At 40.7% G+C, this 15,653-nt stretch overlaps 1 protein-coding gene across 2 annotated transcripts in view; it reads right to left on the bottom strand.

The window, feature by feature from the left end:
• satb2 (SATB homeobox 2) overlaps window positions 1–15,653 on the bottom strand; it is a 93,471-nt gene that overhangs the window by 39,737 nt on the left and 38,081 nt on the right. For both annotated transcript variants that reach the window (XM_075480213.1, XM_075480211.1), the window contains exons 4-5: window positions 5,949–6,075; window positions 325–448 (exon numbers count right to left, since the gene is read on the bottom strand). In XM_075480213.1, the coding sequence (XP_075336328.1) occupies window positions 325–448; window positions 5,949–6,075 (251 nt within the window). The remainder of the gene's footprint in view (window positions 1–324; window positions 449–5,948; window positions 6,076–15,653) is intronic.

The raw sequence follows: 15,653 nt of genomic DNA, 5'->3' as shown, positions 1-15,653 counted from the left end.
TCTCAAGTAAGTCCCAAGTCTTAGCTTTCAAGTCTCAAGTAAGTCCCAAGTCTTAGCTTTCAAGTCTCAATTAAGTCCCAAGTAATTTTTTCTTGGGCAATTCAAGTCAAGTCAAGTCAAGTCCTGTAATAGATCAAGTCAGTCACAGCGACTCGAGTTGACTCGAGTCCAAATGACCGTGACTTCAGTCCCATCTCTGGTGTTCAGGCATCGGTGTGAGACAGTTTGTTTCAGAATAAAAGCCCTGCCGTGAGCTGGCGTGTTGGAGACAGTTTGTTTCAGAATAAAAGCCCTGCCGTGAGCTGGCGTGGGAGGAGCTCTCACCTGCGACAGCGGACACTCTTTGGCCAGCGTGCTTTGGTTCATCTCCTTCAGCAGCTCTTTCAGAGCGTTCCTGACGGTCGCGTGGTTCCACTGCTCGCAGGGCAGATCCTCCAGCTTCGCAAAGCTGCAGCGAGTCACAACCACACACAGGCATCAGTCACGGCTTTGCGCCATAAGTTGAGACACACACGGATGTAGACACAAACATTTCAGATTTGTTTTTGCAGCATAGAGGAGGATGTTTTCGTGTAATAACTCCACTGTGACTGACAGTCTGTCTCTGAGCATTGATTAAAACCCAAAAATAAAACCTCTCTGCTCTTTAATCAGCACAGTCCCTTCATGCCTTCAAAATGTTTGAGATGTTCGGCACTGTGAAAAAGTCCCGATCCAGCCCTCATTTCTTTATGTTTCCTTCCAAGCAGCCAGACTTTCTTGTATTCTTTTAAAGTGGTCTTGAGCAATAGTTTTCCAGGCTTTCTGAAGGTCTTTCAAAGTTTTCTTTCCCTCATTTTCAGTCCAGTCCTTGTACCACGAACATTTTCAGAGTAATGTTTTTTTTTTTTTTAGGGTTAAAATGTTTAATCTGATTAATCACATGATTTCCCTGATTAATCACGATTAATCGCATTCGTACGCAGAATCCAAAAGTGAATCCAAAAGTAGCGTATAGCTTTCAGCATTTAGCTTTATTTTAAATGTGCTGCCATATGAATGAAAGTGCCATAACATTTGTTGTGCAAACACACCTTTAACATCAGCATCTTTCTGTAGTTTTTATGTAGAAGCCTCGCTCCACTGTCTGTTTCCTTGAATGACTTGCTGCTATCAGTTGTGTGTTTTGCCTTTAAGTGATATTTTAGACTGGAACTACTACGCTGAGAAGACAATTCAACTTGGCTGTAAATGCAGGAGTTTTAAAAAAAATTCATTTTGAAATACGTGCTTTTATGTTGAAACAAGTAAAACAGGAAGTAGCGCCGGTTAGCTCCGTGAGCTTCACACCTGTAGCGGTGATGTTACCTGCTAGTTTATCTTTATTTTATTACTCCATGCTTCGTGGTGTTTGCTGTAACTGTGTGAATGTGATGCATTCAACAGACTTTTACAATAATAAAACCTGCGTTAATGCGCGATAAAATATTGATCTGCGTTAAATAATAAACAAGTTAACGCGAGTTAATAGCGAGTTAACTCGCCCAGCCCTAGTTTTTTTTCTTTGTTAAGCCACTTAACTCTAACCTATGAACCATTCAGGCAGGAAAAAGGCTCCTAACTCAAGGGATGAACCAGTGTTGTGTCCAACTCAGCAAAGAAGCCGTTTTAAACTGGATCTTTAGGCACTTTGTTCCCAGCAGCCTGTCACAGAGACACATCATTTGTTCCCATTTCTTTAGCTGCATCCGTGAAAAACAGCTTCATAGTTTCAACTTTTTTGTACATTTACGTTTAAAACTGCTTTCAGTTACCAAAAGAGTCAAATTAATATAAGAAATTCAGTTTAAAAAAAAATCCTAATAAAAAAAAAAGAACGTTATCACGTCTAAAAGTAGAAAAGTAGGAAAAAAACAGACAATAATAAGAATTATATGTTATTCAACATCAAGAAAAAGTAAATAAGATTCAATTTAAAGCTTAAAAAAGGAATATAAGCTATAATCTAATGACTAATTATGGAACAATTAATATAAACTTAATGATTAAACTGTTTTATGCCACCAGAAATGAATAATCTAGAAGCTCTTTGTGGGTTTTAGACTGGAATTAAGATTTGTTCCCATTTCTTTAGCTGCATGTGTGAAAAACAGCAAAGATAACACAGTGTGACAGACAGAAAACAGGATTTCTGCAGCAACAAGGTGATTCCCAAAGAGCTGTGAGCTGAAAACTTGGCATATCTCAGCATGGTGTGCAGTGTGTCCTTAAAACATTTGAGGAAACTGGACAAGTGGAGGACAGAAGAAGAAGTGTCAGGCCTAAAGAACTATCTCCAGCAGATGAACAGGATCTGAAAGTGATGTCCTTAAGAAAGAGGAAAACATCCAGCAAAGACCTGACACAGGAGCTGAGAGATGCATCTGGACCTTCAGCTGATCCATCTGCTGTTGGCCCAAGCCTCATCAGAAATGGGCTCCATGGAAGGGTGGCTGTCAGGAAGCCGTTCTTAAGGAAGGGAAACAGGGAGAAAAGGCTGAGCTGTGCCAAAGGACACAAGAAGTGGGCTGAAAATCAGTGGCGGCAGGTCTGATGGAGGGATGAATCCTCCCCAGAGCCCGGAGCTCAACATTACTGAAGCAGTGTGGGATCATGTTGGCAGAGAACGGAACAAAAGGCAGCCCACATCCAAAGAAGAGCTTTGGGATGTCCTTCAAGAAGCCTGGAGAACTATTCCTGAAGACTCCTTAAAGAAAGGACAGAAAGCTCGTCTGAGAGGGTTCAGGCTGTGCTGGAGGAGAAAGCAGCTCAGAGCAGATATTCACTTTAAAGCTGCTCAGAACTGAACTAACTCTGTTTCTGACTCAGATTCTGGTTTATATCCACGTTTGATCAATCATTTCAACTATTGTTGCCACTACTCATCTGTCCACCTCAAGCCTGAGGGGGAGTTTAGCCTTAATACTATTCGAAACCATCACAACAATAGAGACGAAGCAATAACTTAAGTTTTAAATACGAACATTTCAGAACACACCGAGAGTTCTGTTTCAACAGATCATTACTGATTTGGAAGTTTTCTTTTACAATAACGTGACGACTTTGTTTACCCGTCTGTGTAGCGGGAAAAAAACAAAACTTTCCCGTGAAATCTCTGCTTTGTTTACGTCCCAAATGAGAAAACAAACATGGAGAAGGAGCCACCACCAGTTTATGATCACAGAGACACACAAAAACATGAGAAACAGTCCAAAAAAGTGAGGAGCAAAACAACAGTAGAGACTCAGCAAGTTGGCACAACCAGTTTCTTTGGTTTGTTGCATATAAAACAGGAAATGCTCAACAGTGTGGACTGTTTGGCTCACTCATGACACTGACCAACGCTGGGTGATAACTGGACTGGCATGTGGAAGCAAGAAGAAGAATGATGACGACTTTGTAGCAGCCAGACCAAAGCAGGTGGAGCTAGCTTACAGCACAATCTGAAGCTAAACAGACAAACAGCAGATGAGCTAAATGATGAGCTATTCGGGCTAGCTTCAGTAACCAAAACAGTAGATGTTAAAGTATGTTGACATTCTCAGCATGCTAATATCCAGCTGATCCCGTGAGTTACCACCCAGGTTGAATGAGTAGTCGCCCACTCATCACTGGCCAGATCAGTAGCTGGTTTAGTAGGGATATAGCCTTCAAACTACACTATATAGCCTCTGGTGAGTGCTTAACAGCCTAAATTTTATCAGGCTCCATCTAAACACAATAAACTTTTTGAACTGTGACTTCCACCCCCCGTAAAATCAGATTTTTTATACATTTATACAGCACTGGTATCAATCTTCTCGCCTGATATTCAGCTTTAAAATGAGTCTCAGCCTAAATGAACACCTCCAGACTCCCCACAGATCATAAAAAAACTTCCAACCTGAGGTAAGTCGCCTGAGCTCAGAGCACAAAGCATACCGAAGCTCTGCCGCCGCCATGGATGCTCACGGAAAACATAAACAAACCTGGCGGGTCTGTGCCAAAACAACGACAAAAGTAACCCCCTCGTGCGGAGTTTATCTGTGCATCGGGATCACTTCACTCTTTCTCTGGAGTCAGGAGCTCCAAACACACCCTGACAGAGATGGTTCAAAGATAAACCTCCTCCAGGTTTAAGGTGTTTCAGTGACATCAGCTGCCAGCGTCTCTCTGTATCTTTAAAACACCAACGCACGGCCGGCACCGACACGTTTGAAAGCTTTAACTCGTCACGTCTCACTTAACAAACAAATGAACCCCTTAAAAAAAGACAGGGACGGCACGAATATGCCCTTTAAGCCTCCTAAACAGCGACCAAAAGATTGTTGCAAAAGTTTTGACTAACCGATTAAATGAACATGTTAGCACATGATAGGTTCGCCTTCTCCAAGACCCGTCGTCTGCTAAATGTTATGTACAGAGGTGGGCAGTAACGAGTTACATTTACTTGAGTAAGTTTTTGAAAACATTATACTTCTAGGAGTAGTTTTAAATCCCTATACTTTTTACTTTTCCTTGAGTAGATGTGTGCAGCAGAAACTGTCCTCTTACTCCGCTACATTAGGCTACAATGAGCTGGTTACTTTTCTTCTTACCTCTTTGGTATTCTACGCCTCATTATTTTTATCCCCCCGCGTACGCCTCATTTTAATGTTTTATTCTGACAGAGAGAGAGACTTCCGCCAAAGGCTCTACCACCTGACTGTGTTCCACCAATCAGACGCAGCCGTGCAGTCTGGTCACGTGATCGTACTCAATCTCAGCGGCGGGACGGGTTAGCTTTAGCATTAGCAGTCGTAGCAAACAAACAAAGAAACAGATGAAAAATGTCAGAACCAACGGTGGGAAATGAAGACGCAGACGAGGCCTCATACTGAAAGCATGTTTACCTTACAAAGAGTGAGAAACAGCAGCTACATTATGTGTCTTCTGTGTCAACCAAAACAAACGCACATTTCAGCAGAAACTCAACATCTAACTTGAGGATGCATGAAGCGCTAAGTTTCCTAAACTCGTTTTTCCCCCCATGGATAGGTGAATGTTTGTTTTTTAGGTTACATATGGGTTACATATGTTTTAAACATTTCCTAAGTCTCTTTTATTTTTTATTGAAGTTCTTGAATTTACCTGGATTATTTTAATTTAAGCTGTTTTGTAATTAATTAATTCATTTTAACTTATTTTATCAACTGGATGAACTCTAATTTGCCTAAAGATGATTATTTAGTATTTCTGTCTGTCTGATTGAATGCTTGTGTTAACAAATAAATCAGACATTACTCAACAGTTACTCAGTACTTGAGTAGTTTTTTCACCGAGCACTTTTTTACTCTTACTCAAGTTATTATTTGGATGACTACTTTTTACTTTTACTTCAGTCATATTATTCTGAAGTAACAGTACTTTTCCTTGAGTACAGTTTTTGGCTGCTCTACCCACCTCTGGTTATGTATTCCACCAATCTATCGCACTCTGCTGCTATTTCATGAGATGCTAAACAAGCGTTTGACCAAATTGAATGGAGATACATGTTAACGACACTCAAAAAGTTTGGTTTTGGTGATAAATTCATCATGACTCTTTTAAAGATTTCTTTCTTATTGCATCGCGGAGCTGGACAGCCTCTCCCCTTTGCTCTAGAGCCTCTGGCTGTCTCCCTCAGATCTTGTCCTCAGATTACTGGCATCGGGACAGTAGTCCCATTGATCTGTACGCAGATGATGTTAGGGTGTCCCTCACTCCACTTTAAAAATCTTATAAAGAATTTCGGACGGCTCTCTGGCTTTACCATCAATTGGGAGAAGAGTCTGTTTATGCCTCTTGTCTGACGGGCCCAACCCAACTTACCATTTAAAGTCTCCACAGAGTACTTTGTCTACCTCGGGATCAACATTACCAGGAATCCAAAGTTTCTTTTTTAAGTTGAATTACAAACAAATGAAGCTGACCTTTGGAGTTGGATGCGTAGGGTGACCATGTGGTAGACCTCCAGCAACATGTCGGCGACGGTGGCCTCGGGGGCGTCGGTCAGGAAGTGGATGGGCAGAGGGTTCCACCTTCCCACCTTGATGATGCCTGCACAGACACAGAAAACTGCCGTCATTTCTCAAAGATTGGAACTGCTCTGACCAAAACAGGTGAACTGTTAATAACCCTTTAATATACACACTGAGAAAAAAAAAGCAAATCTCCTGATTTTTGTGCATAATTTCAGATTAATTTCAATGACTGGCTGAATGCATATATGAATGAATGGTTACAGTATATGTGGTTTAAAGCTGAAACCTTTTGGTAAACTCGTTGGAGGAACATCCATCAGTGTGGCCCTTTAACAACAAGCATGATTTGAGTCCTTTAAAATATATCATTAAAGGGACAGTTCACCTCTTTTGACATGAAGCTGTATGACATCCCATATCAGCAACATCATTTCTGAACATCTTCTTACCCCCTGCTGCGTCCTGTGAGCAGAGTTCCAGCCTCGTTTTGGTGTTGACGAAGGTAGTCCGGCTAGTTGGCTGGGGTTTAAAAAATAAAGCGTTTTGCTTCTCAAAAATTACAGAGTAATACATTTGCATCACAAAATCGTTCTCCAGGAAAAATTCAGACCTCACAATCTCTTGGCCCTATTTTCTCTCCCTTCGTATCACTGCCTGCTGTGCAGACCGAGCAGCAAACACCGTAACAGGCGCGGCTGTCGGCAGCAGGCAGTGATACGAAGGGAGAGAAAATAGGGCCAAGAGATTGTGAGGTCTGACTTTTTCCTGGAGAACCATTTTGTGATGCAAATGTATTACTCTGCTGAACGCATATTGTTTTGAGAAGCAAAACGCTTTATTTTTTAAACCCCAGCCAACTAGCCGGACTACCTTCATCAACACCAAAACGAGGCTGGAACTCTGCTCACAGGACGCAGCAGGGGGTAAGAAGATGTTCAGAAATGATGTTGCTGATATGGGATGTCATACAGCTTCATGTCAAAAGAGGCGAACTATCCCTTTAAGAAGCTGGCACTCATCACTGAAAGATGAACCAAGCATTTTATGTCTGTATCTATCCCCAAGTTGCATCAACATTTTCAACAAGTTTTTAAAAATATCGATAAACATGAGGGCAAAATCTGCAATTTACAATAAGAGCTGAAAGTCTAATCTCTCAGATGTTTTCTAGGCTGAGAAATCAAAAGTTTTCGTGGATAATTCAAAGTTCTCCTCAGGTTTCAGAAGTCAAACACACATTTATCAGCTGGGTGTTGGAGCCATCCGTCACCGGTGACCCGAAAGTCGACTGTTCTCCAAAAGGACAAAAAGAAATGTAAAGTCGGCACCATAAGGCATGAAGTTGGTGCTCATGTGTTTGGGAAACATTTAATTATCTTTGCACAGAATGTAGTGGATGTCATTTGGCAATTTTTGGCAAAACGCTTTATTTTTTAAACCCCACGTATGAAAATGTTCATAAACAATATTGCTAGTATGGGATGTCGTACAGCTTCATGTCAAAAGAGGCGAACTGTCCCTTTAAAGAGGGTTTTCAGATATCTTTTATGCTGAAGAAAGAGAGGAAGGTTGCATTCTTCATCATTATTTAATGCAGAATATATGAAAGCCTGAGGAGGGTTAGTACAAGGTGATCTTGGCTCAATTCACTTTGTAATTGTTTAAATATTTGTTAAATATAACATCCCCTGACATTTTCAACATGAAGCAACAGCCGAGTGAAATAAATAAAAACAACATTATTTATAAAGTTGCTGTTCTGATGGAGTTGCAACACAGACTATTTGCTCAGATTTTTCACAATGATGCTACATGTGAAGCATTATCATCTGCTGCTGTGCTGCAAACGTCACCAAATGGATTTCATTACTCCGGATGAAGCAGACGAACACGCTGCGCCCCATTGTTCTCATGCTGCGACACAAAGACCCTAAATCACCAGCAGTTATCCTTCCGAATTGGCCGTGAAATCAATCAACTGTAAAGAAAATAAAATAAAAGCGGGTCGCGTGTGATTCAAAGACCGAGACGTCAGCGGAAGGAAATATTTATTTATCTTAAAACAGAGACTGATTATTCAAAGGCTTGGAGATGTGAAACTAATGCTAGTTTTTTTCTTTTTTACTTATGAAACTTTTCCTTCCTCTCTGTGTTCTCTGTGTGACGCCAATTAGATCAAATCAAGCCTGTGCGTTAATGTCCAAATCCATGTGAGAAAAACAGCTGGACACCTGAACTGAGACATCCTCACACGCCTCAGAAATACACCTGCAGGGGGACGCCACTCTGTTCCACATGTCCTGGCTGTGCCCTCCATTACAACATGTTTGGAATTAAGTTTTTCATACTTTAATACTCTACATTTTATAAGACCTGGCAATCCTTTCTGACCTATTTCCATGATTCTTACACGGCATAGATGACAACACTAGAGAGCGAATATTGTGAATATTGCGACATTCGAGTAGCTCACGGTTTTGATTTTAATAAGCCCGCCAACTACTTTTAATTAAAGAAAAGTTCACTATCTTGTTTTATTCTTTTTGTGTGCCCTTTACTAACCTCTTTAAAGACTGGGGGTGATAGGGTCAATGTTCTACCTCAAGGTTTCTGTAAATCTTTTTTCTTCTTATATGTAAATGTTGTACTTTTACAAAACTTTGATACCATTTAGATCAGTGATACTCACTATTTTTTTCACAAGAGCCACATTGGCAGAGCAAAATCAAGGGAAGAGCCACTTTTATGACAACATACTAAAGTCCCAGAGATGGAACCAAGTCACACATGTGCAAGTCTCAAGTAAGTCCCAAGTCTTAGCTTTCAAGTCTCAAGTAAGTCTCAAGTCTTAGCTTTCAAGTCTCAAGTAAGTCTCAAGTCTTAGCTTTCAAGTCTCAAGTAAGTCTCAAGTCTTAGCTTTCAAGTGTCAAGTAAGTCCCAAGTCTTAGCTTTCAAGTCTCAAGTAAGTCCCAAGTCTTAGCTTTCAAGTGTCAAGTAAGTCACAAGTTTTAGCTTTCAAGTGTCAAGTAAGTCCCAAGTCTTAGCTTTCAAGTGTCAAGTAAGTCACAAGTTTTAGCTTTCAAGTGTCAAGTAAGTCACAAGTCTTAGCTTTCAAGTCTCAAGTAAGTCTCAAGTCTTAGCTTTCAAGTGTCAAGTAAGTCTCAAGTCTTAGCTTTCAAGTGTCAAGTAAGTCACAAGTCTTAGCTTTCAAGTCTCAAGTAAGTCTCAAGTCTTAGCTTTCAAGTGTCAAGTAAGTCTCAAGTCTTAGCTTTCAAGTGTCAAGTAAGTCACAAGTCTTAGCTTTCAAGTGTCAAGTAAGTCTCAAGTCTTAGCTTTCAAGTGTCAAGTAAGTCTCAAGTTTTAGCTTTCAAGTCTCAAGTAAGTCACAAGTCTTAGCTTTCAAGTGTCAAGTAAGTCACAAGTCTTAGCTTTCAAGTCTCAAGTAAGTCTCAAGTCTTAGCTTTCAAGTGTCAAGTAAGTCACAAGTCTTAGCTTTCAAGTGTCAAGTAAGTCTCAAGTTTTAGCTTTCAAGTGTCAAGTAAGTCACAAGTTTTAGCTTTCAAGTGTCAAGTAAGTCACAAGTCTTAGCTTTCAAGTGTCAAGTAAGTCTCAAGTCTTAGCTTTCAAGTGTCAAGTAAGTCCCAAGTCTTAGCTTTCAAGTCTCAAGTAAGTCTCAAGTTTTAGCTTTCAAGTCTCAAGTAAGTCCCAAGTCTTAGCTTTCAAGTGTCAAGTAAGTCACAAGTTTTAGCTTTCAAGTGTCAAGTAAGTCTCAAGTTTTAGCTTTCAAGTGTCAAGTCCCAAGTCTTAGCTTTCAAGTCTCAAGTAAGTCTCAAGTTTTAGCTTTCAAGTCTCAAGTAAGTCTCAAGTTTTAGCTTTCAAGTCTCAAGTAAGTCCCAAGTCTTAGCTTTCAAGTCTCAAGTAAGTCCCAAGTCTTAGCTTTCAAGTGTCAAGTAAGTCACAAGTTTTAGCTTTCAAGTGTCAAGTAAGTCACAAGTCTTAGCTTTCAAGTGTCAAGTAAGTCACAAGTCTTAGCTTTCAAGTGTCAAGTAAGTCCCAAGTCTTAGCTTTCAAGTCTCAAGTAAGTCTCAAGTTTTAGCTTTCAAGTCTCAAGTAAGTCCCAAGTCTTAGCTTTCAAGTGTCAAGTAAGTCACAAGTTTTAGCTTTCAAGTGTCAAGTAAGTCTCAAGTTTTAGCTTTCAAGTCTCAAGTAAGTCCCAAGTCTTACCTTTCAAGTCTCAAGTAAGTCTCAAGTTTTAGCTTTCAAGTCTCAAGTAAGTCTCAAGTCTTAGCTTTCAAGTGTCAAGTAAGTCCCAAGTCTTAGCTTTCAAGTGTCAAGTAAGTCACAAGTTTTAGCTTTCAAGTGTCAAGTAAGTCACAAGTTTTAGCTTTCAAGTGTCAAGTAAGTCACAAGTTTTAGCTTTCAAGTGTCAAGTAAGTCCCAAGTCTTAGCTTTCAAGTGTCAAGTAAGTCACAAGTTTTAGCTTTCAAGTCTCAAGTAAGTCTCAAGTTTTAGCTTTCAAGTCTCAAGTAAGTCCCAAGTCTTAGCTTTCAAGTCTCAAGTAAGTCCCAAGTCTTAGCTTTCAAGTGTCAAGTAAGTCACAAGTTTTAGCTTTCAAGTGTCAAGTAAGTCACAAGTCTTAGCTTTCAAGTGTCAAGTAAGTCCCAAGTCTTAGCTTTCAAGTCTCAAGTAAGTCTCAAGTTTTAGCTTTCAAGTCTCAAGTAAGTCCCAAGTCTTAGCTTTCATGTCCAAAGTAATTTTTTCTTGGTCAAGTCAAAGTCAAAGTTAAAGTCACCTTATTATTGCAATTTTACCTGCAGAATCTGATCTTAATAAAGTGAAAACACAAAGATATAAGTAACTGTCAGTAAACATCATTGGCCTACGTGTCCAACCTGTCCACCCCGTATCATATCACGCTAACATTAGCTAACTACCGACTAGGCTAACAGGATAATGTTAGCTAATTTGAGCACTTACTGGTCAGAATGGATCTTTAAATGACCAACAAAGTTCGAAGTTATGCTAGATGCTTAACACTCAAGTCATTCAAGTCATCGTGTCTCAAGTCAAGTCAAGTGCCGAGTCTTTAACTTCCAAGTCCGAGTCGAGTCTCAAGTCTTTTGTTTTTTGTCAAGTCAAGTCACAAGTCGTCAAAACAGCAACTCGAGTCGACTTGAGTCCAAGTCACAGTGACTTGAGTGCCCATCTCTGCTTAAAGGATAAGACCGGTTTTTTGACATTGGGCCCTTGATTTCACATTATAACATGATGTTCTACTCACCCCTGCTTGTTGTTGAACATTTGGAGCTGTTCCGAAGATATTCGCGAGGCGTCTGGCTGCTCGCTTGAGATATTCGGCCATGAAACGGTTTCCTATGGGCAAGCTTATACAGGCACAAACTATGCTGTTTATAATTTATTAATTACTCTACACTAGCACTGATAACGTGGAGGTGCGTCGCTTACTTAAAAAAATCCGGGTTACTAATTTTGAATTTTAGCCGAATGAATAAATAGGCAGCAGGTCTGTGGGCTGTCTGTGGCAGTAGCACGAGGAGGACGTCAGTAACACCCACTTTACGACAAAAAAATCAAAATTACAATAACCCGGATTTTTTTAAGGAAGCGACGCACCTCCACGTTATCAGTGCTAGTGTAGAGTAATTAATAAATTATAAACAGCATAGTTTGTGCCTGTATGAGCTTGCCCATAGGAAACCGTTTCATGGCCGAATATCTCAAGAGAGCAGCCAGAAGCCTCGCGAATATCTTCGGAACAGCTCCAAATGACAAACAACAAGCAGGGGTGAGTAGAACATCATGCTATAATGTGAAATCAAGGGCCCAATGTCAAAAAACCGGTCTTATCCTTTAATACTGGGATGAGCGGAAGCTGGCCTGCATGTCCTCGACTTTCTTCATGTTGTATTTGTAGTTTGTTGTTGTAATCATAGTGAGACATTCAGGATGAGCATGGTTTTTGTGCTGGTTTTTGTCCCTTTTTTAATTAAAAACCGGTCCATTGTGCCTGCATCTTGCGCTGGCTAAAGGAGCTAGCGTGCTCTGCGGTCAAGTGTGAGGTGGTTTAAGCGGGCTGCGTTGCCAGGTTTAACAGTTCCCCCTTTAGGAAACACCATTAAGCCTTCATTAATACTTAATAAAAATACTTAATACTATAAAAACGTAAAATTAATCAAAAATACCTAATACTGTGCAGTATTCGCTGTATGTTATTTGAAAAAAATTATTATTATTGTTACCATATTGTTATAAGCTACTATGTGAATGCGAGCCCAACCTTGGGGTTGTTTTGTGGAGGTTATTTTTGTTATTGTTGTGATACTCATCTTCCATGTATCATTGTTACTTGTATATTCATTGTGGAAATAATAATAAAAAAAGATTTGAAACCAGAAATACACCTGCAGCACATTCTTTCACTGGCAGATCTCCCCGCGCTTTAATGACACGGCAGTAACATTAACAGATGCATTATTTTCCTTTTTTGGCTCCAGCAGCTGTTGCTTCTCAGCCTGCTGTAAATACATGATGTGATCGGTGAGCTGATGTCAGCCCCGCCTGTTTTTACATGAACCGACGCCAGCTGAGCCCGACCTGAAGGCTCAGTTATCACTAAGCGGTAGTAGGAGCTATCCGTGCACATGGATCTACTTCTGCAACATCCCACCCAATAAACCCTCGTATGAGCGGCTCAGAGCCCTGAAACACAACAGATGTGGAGGCTTTTTAACGTGTGCTGCACATGCACAGATTTGACTCTGGATCAGGTCTTATCTGGATCTGCTTCCTGAGGCACTCCTTTAGAAACAAGAACACTGCGGTATGTAAACATCCGACTAAATCAAACGCACCCGTGATGAGAAAGATTTCCATATTCTTTTCCATACCCGTCGACACCTGACTTAGGCTGTGTTCGAAACCTACTACTACTCCTACTAACTTTAACTTTTTTTAAGTTCCCGGATGCAGAGGCGCACCTTGTCAACTGTCAACAGGCAAGACAGGCAACTGCTTGGAGCCCCGAGCCAGTAGGGGGCCCCCGAGAGCTGAGGTGCATTCAATCAAAGATTGTCTAGTTACTTTATAAACTGTCTCAAACAGTGGTGAACGTTCGTGGTCAACATGTTTTCTTTGAACAGTTAAATTTAAATGATTTAGTCAAAGATTGTCTAGTTAAAATGCCATTCTATAATTCCATAATTGCATTGTTGACTTCGTCAAACTCACGTAGAGTTCCACTGTAGGCTATGTTCGCGGAGAACTAGCCCCTCAGAGTGTTTGCGATTGTTGGCAACGTTAGCCGGAAATTCAAGGCTAGTGGAAAATAAAAACCATACTTATGAAATCGATATCATGAACAGCTTTACTTGTCACAAAGAATCTTTAAATGAACACAATTATTATTGAATGGCCAGCTACACCCGGTAGATAAATAGCAACAGGCGAATATCAAGTGCCAACGTAGACAACCTATCAAGGATCATAGAGCGCTATGCGACTGCATATCAAAATTCCGATTGGATTCGATGTTGACTGATTGACATTGGCTTTGCCCAGTCAAAATCCAGCCCGGATAACTTCAAAGTTTCGAAAATGACAGTTAGTGACGTTGAATCTGAGTCAGATGTTGGTGTCAGATGTTTTGGTGACGAACACTGGTCGGTAGGGCCCCCTAGGATTTTTTTGCTTGGGGCCCCCAAGAGTTTGAGTATGCGAGAAGTTCCCGGATGCATACTAGATCTCTGAAATGTTGGGTATGCATCATGAGGTTACTACTCATACTCAAACTACCCAAGATGCAACGTAACGTGACGTCGCCGATCGTCATTTCCTGTCAAAACGTCAGTTTCAAGCTAGCTACAACGAGGGTAGGTTCACTTCCTGTTTTCAAAACAAAAGCACCAATTGTATCCTAATGGCTTTCCCTATGATAAAAGGCAATGGGTATTTTATTTTGTGAAAATAACCGGAAGTGCGTTGCTCACTGCGGCTAGCTTTAGTAGCGCCGAATTCGTGGGAACAAAATTCTAAACAGCCGGTATTTTGTCAGGTTTTCAACACGTTGGGGATCTAAACGACTACTTTCTCGCCTGAAAATGTTTCAAATGTTGCTAAAGTTTACAGAGTTTAGAGCTTAAGGGAAATCAGCTTCAGGCCGGCTGATTTCGGCTCGGGCAGGAGCGAAATGCATTGTGGGTAAACGCTCTGCATACTGTCTGATCGATGAGTATGCAGTATGCAGTATGTAGTATGCAGTATGCAGTATGCAGTATGTAGTATGAAGTGTGTAGTATGCAGTATGCGGTATGTAGTATGTAGTATGCGGTATGTAGTATGAAGTGTGTAGTATGCAGTATGCGGTATGTAGTATGTAGTATGCGGTATGTAGTATGAAGTGTGTAGTATGCAGTATGCGGTATGTAGTATGTAGTATGTAGTATGCGGTATGTAGTATGAAGTGTGTAGTATGCAGTATGCGGTATGTAGTATGTAGTATGCGGTATGTAGTATGAAGTGTGTAGTATGCAGTATGCGGTATGTAGTATGTAGTATGCGGTATGTAGTATGAAGTGTGTAGTATGTAGTATGTAGTATGTAGTATGCGGTATGTAGTATGAAGTGTGTAGTATGCAGTATGCAGTATGTAGTATGTAGTATGCGGTATGTAGTATGAAGTGTGTAGTATGTAGTATGTAGTATGTAGTGGGCGGTTTTGAACACAGCCTAAGACTCAAAGTGTGCACGTTGTTTTGGCCACAAAACTACAAATCCCTCTGCAACAAGTTGAGCTGGTGTGTTGTGATAATCTGGTGTCAGAAATCCTCCAAAGACACAGATGGAGAACAGAAATACAGGATGAATATTTTTTCATTTCACCTTTACAGAGCAGCAGAACACGGAGCCACACACTCGGGTTTTTTCATGAGGACTGGCTGGAGCTGTGAAAGCTAAACAAAGCTAATCGCATTACTATCCTCTAAATGAGATCCAGAGAGTCTCCCTCCCCGTCTCTCCCTCTGTTCTCCGGAGCTCTGATCTCCTCCTTTTCGCTGTGTTTACAGCTCAGTTATATCTTTGTTTCCACTCAGACCGAGCTGTGTTCTTAATTATTTGGTCATGCAGAGGCGGCGTCATTAAAAGGCCATGCAGGGAACGGACTGCGCCCCCTCAGGGCCGAGAGGAACCCGAGAGGAACCTCAGACCACCGTGGAGACACTCGGGAACCCAAACAGAACCAGAACCAGCAGCGACGGGCACTTACAGCTCGTTTGGGCCGAATGAAACCGGCCTATAAACAGGCAGCAAAGTCACTTATCTTTCTAAATCCCTAGAACAAACACACCATTTATTAATATTGCACTTATATTATCACATTTAACCCTTCTGTTGTCTCAAAAGTGAGCCACTACCATGTTTAGCTGTAGAAAAAATACCTTAAACTATCTTTTTCCAACTTGAAATTGTATGACCATCATTAGAAAAAGTCACACTTTATTTTTGTTCATGTTTCCATGTGGGCTGTACACCACTAGGGTACAAAGATTGTCTTATGGGTCATTTTTGACCCGTGAATTATAAAAACATTTAAACACCAGAAAAAAGTTCACTGTTTTTTTCCCTTTCAATATAATT

This window comes from Odontesthes bonariensis, chromosome 12 (genome assembly GCF_027942865.1).
Source record: "Odontesthes bonariensis isolate fOdoBon6 chromosome 12, fOdoBon6.hap1, whole genome shotgun sequence".
In the NCBI taxonomy this organism is placed as follows: domain Eukaryota; kingdom Metazoa; phylum Chordata; class Actinopteri; order Atheriniformes; family Atherinopsidae; genus Odontesthes; species Odontesthes bonariensis.
The sequence above is the reverse complement of the archived record's forward strand: the minus strand, read 5'-3'. Positions and strand labels throughout refer to the sequence as shown.